This window comes from Alosa alosa, chromosome 19 (assembly GCF_017589495.1).
Source record: "Alosa alosa isolate M-15738 ecotype Scorff River chromosome 19, AALO_Geno_1.1, whole genome shotgun sequence".
Classification (NCBI taxonomy): Eukaryota; Metazoa; Chordata; class Actinopteri; order Clupeiformes; family Clupeidae; genus Alosa; species Alosa alosa.
In genome coordinates this window covers 24,870,443-24,884,465 of record NC_063207.1, presented here as the reverse complement: position 1 = coordinate 24,884,465, position 14,023 = coordinate 24,870,443, and the positions used below count along the sequence as shown (strand labels likewise).

General features: G+C 43.1%; 1 protein-coding gene across 1 annotated transcript in view; it reads left to right on the top strand.

The window, feature by feature from the left end:
• The window catches only part of spred1 (sprouty related EVH1 domain containing 1), a 32,972-nt gene extending 20,357 nt beyond the window's left edge, over positions 1-12,615 (top strand). The window contains exons 4-6 of the mRNA XM_048227783.1: positions 179-225; positions 6,668-6,820; positions 7,370-12,615. Of these exons, the coding sequence (XP_048083740.1) occupies positions 179-225; positions 6,668-6,820; positions 7,370-8,038 (869 nt within the window). The 3' untranslated portion in view covers positions 8,039-12,615. The remainder of the gene's footprint in view (positions 1-178; positions 226-6,667; positions 6,821-7,369) is intronic.
• The last annotated feature ends 1,408 nt before the right edge of the window (positions 12,616-14,023 follow it).

The window sequence follows — 14,023 nt, the reverse complement described above, 5'->3', positions numbered from 1 at the left end:
GTTTTCCCCTCACTCACCCTCAGAGAGCAATGTGATGTACTGCAGATTGAAATGGTCACAGAGTCTCCAGAGTCAGTCACTTGAGCCGTCTCTCATTTAGTCTGATGCTCTTCCATGCTAATGTTTAAATGTGAATAGCTAAAGTCATGTCTAACTCTGTGCATGTTTTCCTCCACAGGTTGTCCAGTGTACAGCGACTCAGACACTCCTGAAGATGGACTACAGGTAAGGCTTTAGACTCATGGCTTTGTGTGTCTAGTCCTCCTGGAACTCACTGCAGATGGAGACGATGAGAGAACTGTTTTTATTTTTTTATTTTGGGTTTTGTGTCACTGGAGCCCCAAATACTTAAAATCACCAATAAATGTTAAAGTGTAATTCCAGCGAAAATTGACCCAAGGGTGTTTTTCTGAATTAAAACACATCAAATAGGCCACGGAGTATTTTCCGTTGATCAACCACTACAGAACTGGCTCCGGTATACGCTATAGCCCCAAATCCCATACATTGGATTAGCTAAAGGGCCATGACTAAAACGCTTCCCAAATAGCATTTTTTTAACCAGTAATATTGTTCAAAACAGCATCAAACCTAGTCAGTACCTTGCTCAAGGTCCCTACACATAAAATGAAGCACCAACAACGTAGTTAACGAACCCGGAGTTTATTATAGAAGACTGTTAATCTCACAGAAGACTGAGATCTCACATGGAACATGACGTTTATTGCCGGAAGGTAATGCCTTATACGGACTTGGTCGGACAGGACAGTTGGTAAGTGTTCTTTTAGTCTTCTGTAATAAACTCTGGATTTGCTAACTACGTTGTTGGTGTGTGTTTTATGTGTAGGGACCCTGAGCAAGCTACTGATGAGGTTTGATGCTGTTTTGAACAATATTACTGGTTAAAAAAATGCTATTTGGGAAGCGTTTCGCTCATGGCCCTTAACTAATCCACTGTTTGCTATTTGGGGCTATAGCGTATACCGGAGCAAGCTCTGTAATGGTTGATCAACAAAAAATACGGTCTCCACGGTTTATTTGATGTATTTTAATCCAGAAAAACACCCTTGGGTCAATTTTCGCTGGAATTACACTTTAATATGCCACAACATTAGGTTTAGAGAGGCCTATACAAAGTGCTATGTGGAGATTTACTTTAATCTTGGAGATATTAAAGTTGAATTTAAACAGTTCTCATAATTTACTCTCTTTTACCTTGCTCTTGCCCAAATGGTTAGCAACAGGATGGTCAATACATGGACTTGTTAAATAAGTCTGAACTGACAGAATACTTCATTGCAATCCTCCACGTCCCTTAAGTAAAACTCAACCATTGGTCCTTTAGTAAGGGAAGTCTACTCATCCCCTTGGCTTCTGTCCCATAGTGCGTGGTTTTATTTCAATATGAAAATGATCAAAGATTTGTGGGTGATATCTGATACAGTGTGAGATTGTGCTTGACGCGGCACTTTAACCTGGTATCTTGAGTAAATTGGCTGCATTTTAGTTTCCCAGTGCTCTCAGACTGCAGTTTGACCAGTGTATTGGCGCCATAGGCACATTGCCTCTCCTTGGCCTTCAGAACACAAACACGCTGTTGTGATCTGTTGTGTCACAAACTAGTTTCTCTGGCATCTGGTGTGTCCTGTTGAGTTCTCGAAATCCAAAACTTTTCGGGTACCGTAATCTAGTTGTTTAAATAGCACTCTATGTTACAAATGCAACTGTAATGTGTATATAGGATAGGCAGCTAAATTTGTAAATATGTGAATAGATAGATGTCTGAATTTTTCTTTCAAACAAATCGGGAGAGCTGCTGATATTTCCAATAGATTAGACCACCTTGTAGAAACAGAACCATTTGATTAGCTGGATTCTGATGTTTCTGACAATCCAAATGAGATTTTCAGTTTGTTGCCCCTTCTGATGTGGTGCTGAAGGCTCTGTAGGGTGGAGCTCAACCTGAAGCTTCAAAGAAAATGAAACATGATTGGATACATTCTGTTTTGTTTAGTTTGGTATAAGTATTATTACTGGATATTTAAAGCTAGCAATTACTGGCTATCATAAACCCTGGTCATATTGTTATTTGTAAACTCATGAGGTTTAGTGTGATTGAGCTTTGACACACATTGTCTACTGTATTTAAAAGACAGATGTCAAATCAATGCAGGAGAGAGGGACTAAGGCACCATCAAAAAACGTTCATCACTTGTCATCTTAGTACGAAATAACAACCTTCTATCTGTTTTTGTTTTTCACCACAATTCTGTGCTAATGAAATTGCCATAATAGTTCAAGTTGTTAGCATATCAATTGAATGTGAGGAGTACATTCAGTTGCAATGTGTTGACCCTTGGCATTTGGACAAGACCTGTTTTGAAATAAACACTGTATGATCCTTATCGGTGTACAGTAATTCTGGCTGGAATTTGATTTACTTCTCAATGAGCAGTGTTTATGAAACAAAGATGTAAGTAGTGTACTAAATGGATGAATGTATTACAGAAAATGTGAATGCGAGGGGGTGTTGGTTAGTTAGCAACAGCAGCGGTAGCCATCCCCCTCCTCCTGCTCTCTTCATTCACAGAGCTCGCAGAGACATCGCTGGGAAAAGCTGCTCCTGCGGAGATCACCTGAGATCAATGATACAGGAAGCCCAGTGGCTCGACTGTTGCTAGGCGGCAGAAGAGCAGGCAGGGGGAGGCAGCGGCAGCAAAGCTGCCGAGAGTGTCGCCATGGTGACATGGCATCAGACTGCACGCAGGGTTGCAGGCCTGGGAACGGACGAAACACTTAGTCACCGAAGCGCTGCAGTGTTTCAGAGCGAAAGCCGCACACAGGCAGACCACGAAACGACACAAGCACCAGCTGGCACAAAGCCAAAGCCCTTTTCTCGAAATTCGACCGTAAACTAATTAAAATGGCTTTCTTTTTTTTATCTTGCCCTCTAGAAGTGTGTTTGTGGTTTCCTAGTTCCTCTTTTTCTCATTTGTAATAATCAGATCATATTCATGGTATATGAAACATGGATCATGAAACATTTTTTCCTGAAGATTGTGATTTAAAAAAAAAAAAAAAATCACTTGGCATACTAAAAGGGTAGGCAGCTTCATGCTCATATTGTCTTAGTCACTGGGAGAGACTTGTGTAATCTGATTTGACCCAGGCCTTGGTATGGTACGCGTTTTCACAGCTCAGAGACGTTAGTGCCCTGGCATCTGGAACCGTGGCCTTACCACCCCCTCCAACATGCACACTCGTACACACTTATACTCACACACACATTGTCTCACAGTCCAGCTGCAGCTCTGGAGCAGCAAAGGCTCAAATAACTCCCCCCGGCACACACACACACACATGCACACACTCACGCACACACACACCAAGACCCACATCCTGCTGTCTCCTTGTGACTGCAGACCACAGTCTTCCTCCTGCTCAACACCCACAGCCCAGCAGTGACCTAAGCCCCCCCTTCACACTACACCATCAAGGGCGCACGCACACACACACACACACATGCACACACAGTGATTTAACATGTCACTGTGCAACACAGTGCCTGTTTCTGACACCGTTTTGGCATTGTTGCTCTCTGATAAAGCCATTTCTTCTGCTGCCAAGTTGCACAGAGAGAGGAGAGTGAGCCCACAATCTAGTCTAATGTGAGGGAGAGAGAGCGCGAGTAAGGGGGAAGGAACGCTTCTCCCATGGAACTCCAAGAGCTGCTGGATAAATTCACAAGCAGCGGATTCTTGGCCTGAAAGAGCCACACATGGGCTATTTAGCAGGAATGCCACAGAGTTGTGTGAATGCCTGCGATAGCCCCACACATGTGAACCAACGGAGCAGCCAGAAGGTTGGCCCACTGGGAACAGGAGCGTTAAGTCTCGCTCTTCCCTTCTCTTCCCTGTGTGATTGCAGCCATCTTAACTGCAGCCAAGGGGCCCTGTTGGCTTCAGCGCTTTCTCTCTCTCCTGTTTCTGTCTCTCACAAACTCCTTTGCTACTCTTTCTGTCGTTCTGGATGTTGTAAAGACTTCATCAATTCGTTTTGGGAGGTAGTGATCATTTTAATTGGCGCAGTCAAGACCTGTGTTTTTTTTTACCTTTGAGGGATTTTTAAGCTGGATGTTCTGACCCTGTTTAGGAAGTGGTGAGCCAAAGTTAAGCTTGTGTTTATGCCGGTCTTATCAGTCTCCAAACATTTTCATCAAAAAGGCAAATCCTGTAAACCACACGCATACAATACCCCTCTAACTTGCCTCTTTGTCTTTCACACAAAAGAGAGAATTTTAGCCTGAATCACTTCTCTATTTTCGTGTCTCTTCCTGTGTGACCACAGATTCACATCTGCTCAACTACTTCACAACCTGTTGTCATAGGATTGAGGCTTAAGTGTGGCTAGTTATGTGAGTGTCCAGGCTCTGTGGGCTTTGGACTGCCTCTCTACTCTTCTCCATAATGTCCAGGATGCTAGCTGTGAGTTGTTAGCTGTTAGCCACAAGCTGGCTATTTTTGAGTGTCCACATTCACTGCTGTCTGCCTGATATAGGGGTAGGACCATGCAAGAATCTGGACTGCTAGAAGAGCTCCAAGTCTGTTTCCCATTTTAATACCCCCCCCTCTCTTTTTTCTCCCTAAACTCCCTACACATTTGTGCGCGCACACACACACACACACACACTCACACACAGCTGTCATCTGGCTTTTTAAGTTCTGGGCAACGTTTCTCCAGCTGGATCTGGTTTATGACATTGTCCCGGCAGACTCATTGGCCACGCTCTCCCTCACTCACTCATGTGCTCATTCACACATGCTCTCGCTTTAACTCAGTGTCCATACGTTTTCTCTCTCTCTCTCTCTCTCTCTCTCTCTCTCTCTCTGCTCTCTGCTCTCTGCTCTGTCTGTGACGCACACTCACACGGCATGCTGCATTCCAGAATAGGTGGGAATAGAGATACGTATACGGAGTAATGGCAGAGAGCGACGGAGTGGGGTAAAAGAGAACGAAGAAAAAAAAGGGGGAGGGAGAGATAGGAGAGTGAAAAAAAAAGAAGTCGAAGGAAGCATCTCTTAGCAACCACAGGACAGTAATTACTGTAGCAGCAGCTGGGAGCAAACCAGATTTCCGCTGTGCGTTAAAAACACTGGCGTGGGCTACTACACACACATACACACACACACACACAAAGCACGGCAGCGACGAACCAGTGCCAGCAGCCTCCTCCACACGGAGCGCAGAGAAGCCAGGACGTGGGTGGCGTGGGCGTCTGTGTGTGTGTGTGTGTGTGTGTGTGTGTGTGTGTGTGTGTGTGTGATGGGGCGAAAGAAAGATAGAAAGGGTGAAAGTGTGCACGTACACGTGAGCAAGTAGGTTTGCATGTGTTTGCGTGCAAGAGATACGGCGCGAGGGGGCCAAGACAAAGCCGTTTGGCACATGTTTACACACAGGGCCTCCCTCTGATGCTAGCTAGCGCTGGTGCAGCACGAGAGAAGTCGGCACAGAAACTGTGCAAAAAAGTGGACAATCTATAGATGGGTATCCTTCATGATGCCGGATGCCTCACCTGTAGGGCAGTCATCACTGAGCCATGTTGTCATTGACAGAGTGAACATTTGGTCAGGAAGGATGGTGGGTGGGTGTGTGTTGACCGGTATCCACCATCACTGGTCAAGTGCAGTCAACTCTTCACATCTTCTCGATGCATCAAGGTTACATATTCAAAATCATATTGTGTGTGCACATGTGCATGCACAAAATTAATTTCTTGCATTTGATCTCCTTTTTAGTTCCTCACAATCCCTCCCTTCATCTGTGCGATGAAATATCAGAATATTAGGAGGCGTGCGTAATTTGACCTTTCTCGTCCTTTCAGCCATATTTAGATAAAGTCTGTATTATAGAATAATGATGTCTGGGAGCTGGTGAAGAAGGGATTTGTCACTGGGAGGAATGCGCTGGTGTCAGGAGTGATGGATTCTTGCATTTGGCACGTTCAAAGGTTCTCGGTGTACATCAGTCACAGCTCCCTAGTTCTGCCACCCACCCACAGAAAGGCGGAGAAGGGAAAAAAAGGAAAAAGAAATGCTAGGAACGTGTGCAAGGACGACATGAACTCGAAAGTTCTTCACACAGAAGGTGTGGAGTCATCCAGCAGCACATGTGTTTCCTAGGCACAGAGCTCCACCTTGTGGACAGTTAGGGAGCTCCCGTGGGCAGCAGAAGGCTTCATCTCAAATACGCTCATCATTAGCCTTTTTTCCAGCTTTGTGTAAGCAATTCAGTGCTCATTGAAGTTAGACACGAGTAGAACTTTCCTATAAAGAAGAATTTGACACTGATAGTGTTGGTACCTAGCTTTCCCTGACCTGTTTAATTACTGCTGTAGATGTTTGCCCTTTCCTCATTATTCCGTTTGAGTGTGTTTATTTGTTTGTGCTGCTTTTGTTTGGTTTAGTAAAGTGGGGTGTGGAATCTTTCATAGTAGAATGTTAACAAAACATAAAAATACTCACAAATATATCCGGGTAGTATATTAGTAATTTGTAGTAATAGGTTTAGCTACAATAATGTGTGTTCTGTCTGAAGTGTAGTGATTTCACACTTCTCACTGGGTGTTTGTTTGTTTGTTTGTTTGTTTGTTTGTTTGTGCGTGTTGCAGGTGCCCACAGAGCCACCCTCCATCTGCAGCCCCATGAAGGAGCCCTTCTCACCCCACGGGGGCATGATGCCCAGCGAGCTCCGCGGCTGTTACGTGCGCGCCCAGCCCTTCGATGAATTCCCCACCTCCCACCGCCGCTACCTGCCACCCCAGGTCCAATATCCCTCCTCACAAAGCTCTCCATCCTGCTCATGCTGAAGAACATTTTCCTGTTGGTGTTCTGTCAGTTTGGAGTAGACTGTATTAAAACGTATCGATCCAACTCTTTATCAGGAAGTGTTTGTGTAGGCTAGTCTTAAAAAGTAGGCCATGTAAATAATAATTGGGCACAGTTTCAAAAGCACTTAAGCTTGTTTATCTATTCTCAGATTACTTGTTGAATGTCTTAAATGTAAATCCCTACCTCTAGCTACATTTAAGATCTTCTGTGTTGTTAGAAGAAAAGGCCCCTGCGGGGAAAAAGCTTTGTTATTGTTCTGCGATGAGTTATGGCCATATGTTCATAGCATCATTGTGTGGGTGTCTTCTGCAAATCGGTCTGCACTGCACCATCAGCTCAGAGTCTGTCTCTCTGTCTCTCTGTCTCTCTGTCTCTCTGTCTCTCTCTCTCTCTCTCTCTCTCTCTCTCTCTCTCTCTCTCTCTCTCTCTCTCTCTCTCTCTCTCTCTCTCTCTCTCTCTCTCTCTCTCTCTCATCACTCCAGGTCTCCTTTAGCTCCCAGCGCCACGTCACCTTCCACCCAGATGAGGAGGAGATTGTGCGCATCAACCCCCGCAAGGACGTGCTGATCCGGGGCTACGAGGACTACCGCCACCCGGTGGTGTGGAGGCAGGAAACTGAGCGTGACGAGCACGAGTCCAAGCCCTGCTCCTACCTGTACCCAGAGGGCTCCCTGGGCGGCGTGGGGGGAGGCCTTGGCGGGGTGGGCGGCATCGGGGGCGGCCACGGGCACAAGGAGCCAGTGAAGACGCAACAGCCGTCACCGCTGCTCAAGGGCAAGGCGTCACGGCGGCGCCGGGAGGAGGGCGAGCGCTCGCGCTGCCTCTACTGCCGCGAGATGTTCAACCGGCAGGACAACCGGCGGGGCCAGTGCCCGGACGCACCGGACCCCATCCGGCAGTGCATCCACCGCGTCAGCTGCATGCTGTGCGCCGAGAGCCTGCTCTACCACTGCATGTCCGACTCTGAGGGCGACTTCTCGGACCCTTGCTCGTGCGACACGTCCGACGAGCAGTTCTGCCTGCGCTGGGCGGCGCTGTTGGCGCTCTCGCTGGTGGCGCCGTGTATGTGCTGCTACCTGCCGCTGCGCCTGTGCCACCACTGCGGCGAGGCGTGCCGCTGCTGCGGCGGCAAGCACAAGGCGGCCGGCTGAGCGGCAACAACATTTGCCACCCCCCGCGGAAAGTCGCCACGTGCCCACCTATGGGAATTATTAAAAAAAAAACAACGATGCAACCACAGAGAATTTTGTTTCTCGGAATTTAGGAAAAAACAAACGACAAAAAGGACTGAGTGGTGCGGAAGAGCAAAAAAACGTCAGCATCTTTGTAGTTGTGTTCCTCTTTGCTCCCCGTTGGCCTTGGAAAAACGGGTTGAGGGAGAGGGGTCTCCTCTCTCCCGCTCCAGGCCGTCGGGAAGGCTTTTAGAGATTTGTTTGGGGGGCGCAGCGGAAGCCCCAACAGGAAAGGCTTCAGTGGATCTGGAAGGCTCTTTGTGTCAACGGAGGCTTTCAACGCGCAATGGAGAAGCTCCAGGATTACCAGATGTGGAGATATTTCTGAACACACACACACACATAGGCTTACACACACTCATTCAACATCCACACTTGCATAAACTTGAACATGGAAACAAACAGGCCACCATTTCAGACTCATGAAAGTAATGTGTATCTTCATGAAGGAATACTGTCTTTTTTTCCTTTTTGTACAGAGATCAAAAAACATAACATATGAAGATAATTACAAAAAATGGAACTCCGTACCCAGTTGTGCTTACAGAAAAATATACTGTATGAGTTAAAATGCTAAAAGGGATTTGTTCTTGCTTTTTCTTGTGACTTTGCAGTTGGATAACCGTGGCCTTTCTTTTCTGACTTAAGCATTCGCTGACAGTGTAATCATTTAGACAGAAGAAAAAGTGCACTAGGTATGTTTTTTTTCTCCCTTCCATATAAGGTAACCCAAATGGCTTCTAGTGATACATTAACAGGAAGTCCCTTCTTGTGTTTTAGCTGTGCAGAGATGTTTTATCCTTTCTTATGTCTATGGTGGATGTACATACGTTTCCTTGTTTCGCCTTTTTCAATGACCGTTCAAGTACAGTAACGCCATTGTTTTTGAAGGGTGTCGTCTGAAATAGCTTTTTGACGGTTCTTAGATGTCGAATGGACTTCCATCCCCGTATTGACAACATAGTTTTGGACCATTTACTTGCATTCCAGTGGAGTATGATTGGATTATTTAATACTGAAGGGAAACTGGTAACACATTGGTCACCTCCCTCAGAAGACTAAGGGGGATATAAAAAAAAGAAAAAAAGTTATGTCCTACTGTCAGGAATGAAGATAGTGCCCCGTTGCCCAATATTCACAAGACCAACCTCCCAGCTGCAGCTCTCCTGGTGTTGTTTGCCCCGTGCTGTCAGTGTTGTTTGCCCCGTTGCGCGTGCGTTTCAGAATGAAACAACATTTTGTTTTCTCCCTCAGCTTTTGTGCTCAGAGACCATTTCCAAACAAAAAGTTGGCTCAACCAGCAAGTTTTTAATTTTAGATTTTCATTTGAACAAATTGTTTGTAGGAGTAATTATTATTATTTTTTATTTGTCATTGTTATTGTTTGGGTGAAGATGAGGAGACCCTCACACACCCTTTGTTGTAAAAGAGGCACTTACAATTAGGCTTATCTGAGAGAATCTGACTATTGTTGCTCCCTCAGCATTAGCCATGCTGATGGTAGATCTTCTAAGTAGTCTAATCTCCCCTCATCAAAGCACCTAGATTGAAATGGAGAATCTAAGTACTCCATGCCGTTGTGGACACCTTTATGGTTTGTCTGTGCCTGGTTGTGCACCTAACAATAATATACCATGCACATTACAAAGAATAAACAACTGTAATTTTAAACAAACATTTCTTAGTTTGAAATGTGTATAGCCTTATATAATGCATCTCCTGAACCCCACTGTTGAGTCACCCAGTACTTCGGAACGTTAATTTTTCCATGTCTAGTTTATGTGTGTTGCACTTCTTTTGTGATATGTGAGTTGTGTTTGACTGTGTGTCATACAGAACCCCCCACCACCCACACACACACACACACACACACACACACACACAAAGCATAATGATGACTCAGGTGTGGGAACCCTTGTATGTAGGGACAACAGTTTCACCCCTGAGAACCTCTCTAAAAGTACCCCTCTCAACTGTCATGTACAGTTACACAAAATGGGGGAAAAAATCCAATGAGATTGGTCTGTGTTATGTATAGATTACCAGAGGTCTAACGCATAAGTGAAAACATTTTCAGTAATGGATGTTCTCCCAGTAATAGAATCGTAATGTAAAGGAATAGTTCAGTGACAAATAAAATCCCATTATCTCTCATTTAAATTAAGTTTATCCCAAAAGTGTTTGGAATACAAACATTTACCACCTAGTTTTGCACTGGAGCTGTAAGATATATTACAAGTGATGGAAGCATATTGGAGTTCATGCAAGCATCATGCAACAGATGGCAAAAAGCTATTTGGCTTTTGTTTATTAAAAAATCTTTGAAGCGGCAAAATCTTTAAAAAGAAGAATCATTAAGTAATTCAATTTTGTACATTTAAATAGAACTATATTATTCTAGTAATCTTAAAGTAATCCTTGGTTCAGAAATGTCGCTACCATTTTCTGATCATAATGGTATTCTTTCATTAGTGCAGTAGACAGGTCTATGATTTTGGCATGCCGTTTTCATGATCGCCTAAAAGCTTTAAATGTGAACTCTGTGAACCTCGTTGCAGCCTCCAGTACAAAACTCCAGGAGCAAAACCCACTGATGCATTAGCACCGTTGATGCATTTACCAGCAGAGCTTATCTTCACTCTAGAATTTTTCTGTTCTTGACTGCACAACAGTAGAAGCGACCATGACTCTTTAAAAACTTGCGCATGGGGAAATCCAAATTGCTATTTTCAGACCCCTTCAGTCCTAAGCAACAACATTCTTTACTTTCTATGCAACTATGATCACTTAAAGAAACGAAACCTCTTTCGCAGTCAGTAACATGACACTTTAAAAGTTACCCCAGGTACCAAACTCTCTCTTTTTTTTTTTTTTTTTTTTGTAATGTAAATAAGTAACACTATATTTAAACCGTAATAATAATCCCAGTCTAAATTTTTAAGATAGAGTTGTATTTATCACTGCTGTCAGTATATTACTGTAGCTGACATTGACAGCACTATGTACATAGGTCACCTTTTAGTATTATTTCACATTGAAAAGTAGAGGGAGCTGAAGAAGAGGAGTAAGCTTTTAAATAGAGTTTCTTTCTAGTTTTGTATTGAACGCGGTGGGAAGGGGACACTGAGGGGTACAGCAGTGGCAGTTCCACTTTTAAAAAGTTTGATATATGAAGCTGCTAGAAACAATCACTAATTTTATTATGTTGAGGGTAAAAATATATATATTAAAAAATAAAATACAGAATTCAGACTGTTAAAACATTACCTAGTTCTCTGATACCATATAACCTGAGATCACAAATCTGTCTCTTTGTTTTGTCTGTCTGTCTAGATATGTTTGTTTTGTATGTGCACTCATCTCTGAGCATACATTTTCCCCATGCCTTTTGTCTTGCACCAGATTGAATTGGACTGCTTTTCATATTTCATCCACCCTAAACCAAGGTTTAAGCAACCATAACAAAACTTGCTGGCTGAGAAGCTAAACGTAGGACACCCATAGGACTACCAATATTTATACAGAATCTGTATTTAATGCCACAAAGTTTCATTCTGCATTATCTAGCACAGTGCAACTCCATGTTGTGTACTGTATTTTATATGCAAGATGTCTACTTTTGTTTGGATTTTTCATGTCTTCTTTTATTTTGTCTTTATTATAAACCTATCCGTTAACTTTGCATAAACATGACTTCAGTTTTTAACCACTTTGCTGCTATACAGTAGTCTATCTTCCTTCAATCTTGGAAACTGTGCATAACTATGGAATGCAGAAAGACATACATTCTTGACTTGTCTGGGTTTAAAAAAAAAAAAAACAGAAAAGAAATGCATATATAAACATGTTTCTTGAGTGTATTGTTTATGAAAAAGAATTTTACTTTTCATAGCAGTTGAGTTGTTTCTTTATCCAGTTTCTCTGATGCTTGGGTGCACTGATGTATGTAGCTAGGCTTCTTTCTTCTCCTTCCAGCGCTTGATGATGTAACTATCCCGTGGTTAGTTCTTGGTAGTGGAAAAAAACATTTGTGTTTTTGGAAAAAAAAAATGCAGTATAAATGGTACTCTTCTGATAATTCTTCTATAAACACTGCCTGATTTTTTTGTTTCTTTTTCTGCATCTTTTCTTTTTCTTTGCAGTGCTGTCTGCTCATTCTCACACCCTGACAACCTCAACAAGTGCCTCACATCCATTGTAATGTTCATCTAAACTTTTAACAGTGCTGATTTCCGGTTATAACGGTTTATATGCATTCTAGGTACTTCTATCACCCTTTTTTTGAAAATACCAACTATATGATGTAAAATTTATAGTCAATAACTCATATCATAGTTGTATTTTCTTTTTATTACAGATGTAGCGTGTTACTTTTCATAAATGTCATGTAAATATGCATACATATGTTTGTAACTGTTTTTATGTTCCATCACACACTTGTAATTTTGACATATCAAAATAACATTATCATAATAAAATGGTGAGTTTTAATAGGTCTCATATGTATACATTTGTGTCTTTGTGCCTTTGCTAGGACATTGCAGGGTATCACTATTTAATAAGTGACATGTTGATTTATTGTACTTCCATGTGCCCATCTATAAGGAAGTGTATAATGGAGGTGGTGTGGCAGTATTGATTGGCACCAAAATGTATGGATGGGTACATAAATGAGGCTATAGAGACAAAAACTGAGAGCTGTTAATGACACAACGTTAATGACTTAGTGACCCTTCTAATAGGCAGATGGTTATCAGCACCCTGACTGACTGATATACTCTGACTCCTCTTCCTTATTATGACCTCCGCACAGCGAAGCGGCGGTCATATAGGTTTAGTCAGATTTTTTTTTTTTATATTTTTTTTCTTTTTCGCATGCCCAAATTTCCGTCAATGATTCCCGGGACACTGAAAGACCGGGGTACACGAAACTTGGTGGACATGTAACCCCACATGGATAGCATGGAACCATCGTTTTTTTTTTTTGATCTGTAGCCCCTCCGCTGAATTGGACCCCCGAGAAAGGAGGGTAGGGCAGACACAGTTTTCTGTGAATATCTCAAAACCGTAGGGTTTAGGAGGACCATTTTTTTTTTTTTGTATGTTGATCTCAAGGGGCCATGTCAACCCATTCCATAACCACTCATTTCATGTATAAGCCACCTAGTTAAACACAAAAAAAAAAAATGAGGTGGTGTAATTGAAGGTATCTGTGACCTAACATAGTCAAAACTGCACAAAATTGGAAGTGTAGGATCATTATGACACCCTATGTATGCACGCCAAGCTTTGTGGAATTCCGTTCATGGGGGGGCCACACAATAAATTAATTTATGTTACTATACACCAACTGGCCTGTAGGTGGCCAGAGACTGTTTTCTGTGAATATCTCGAGAACCGTAGGGCCTAGGAGGTCCACCTTTTTTTTGTATGTTGGTCTTAAGGGGGCTTGTCAACCCATCCCATTACCACTTATTTCATGTATAAGCCACCTAGTTAAAAATTAAAAAGCAAAAAAATGAGGTGTTTTCATCTCAATATCTCTGGCTGACAAGGTCAAAACTGCACGAAATTAAAAGAGTAGGATCATTATGACACCCTCTGAATGCATGCCAAGTTTTGTGTACTTTCGTTCATGGGGGGCCTTACAATAAAATAATTTATGTGTACATTTAGTGGCGTACACCAACAAGGATTCCCGGACACTGAAAAGACCGGGGTACACAAAACTTGGTGAGCATGTACCCCACATGGATAGCATGGAACCGCCGTTTTCATCTGCAGCCCCCGCTGGACTGGACCCCGAAAGGAGGGTAGGGCAGACACAGTTCTCTGTGAATCTTTTATGGTATGTTGGTCTCAAGGGCCCACATCAACCTGGCTCATAATCACTCATTTGTGGTT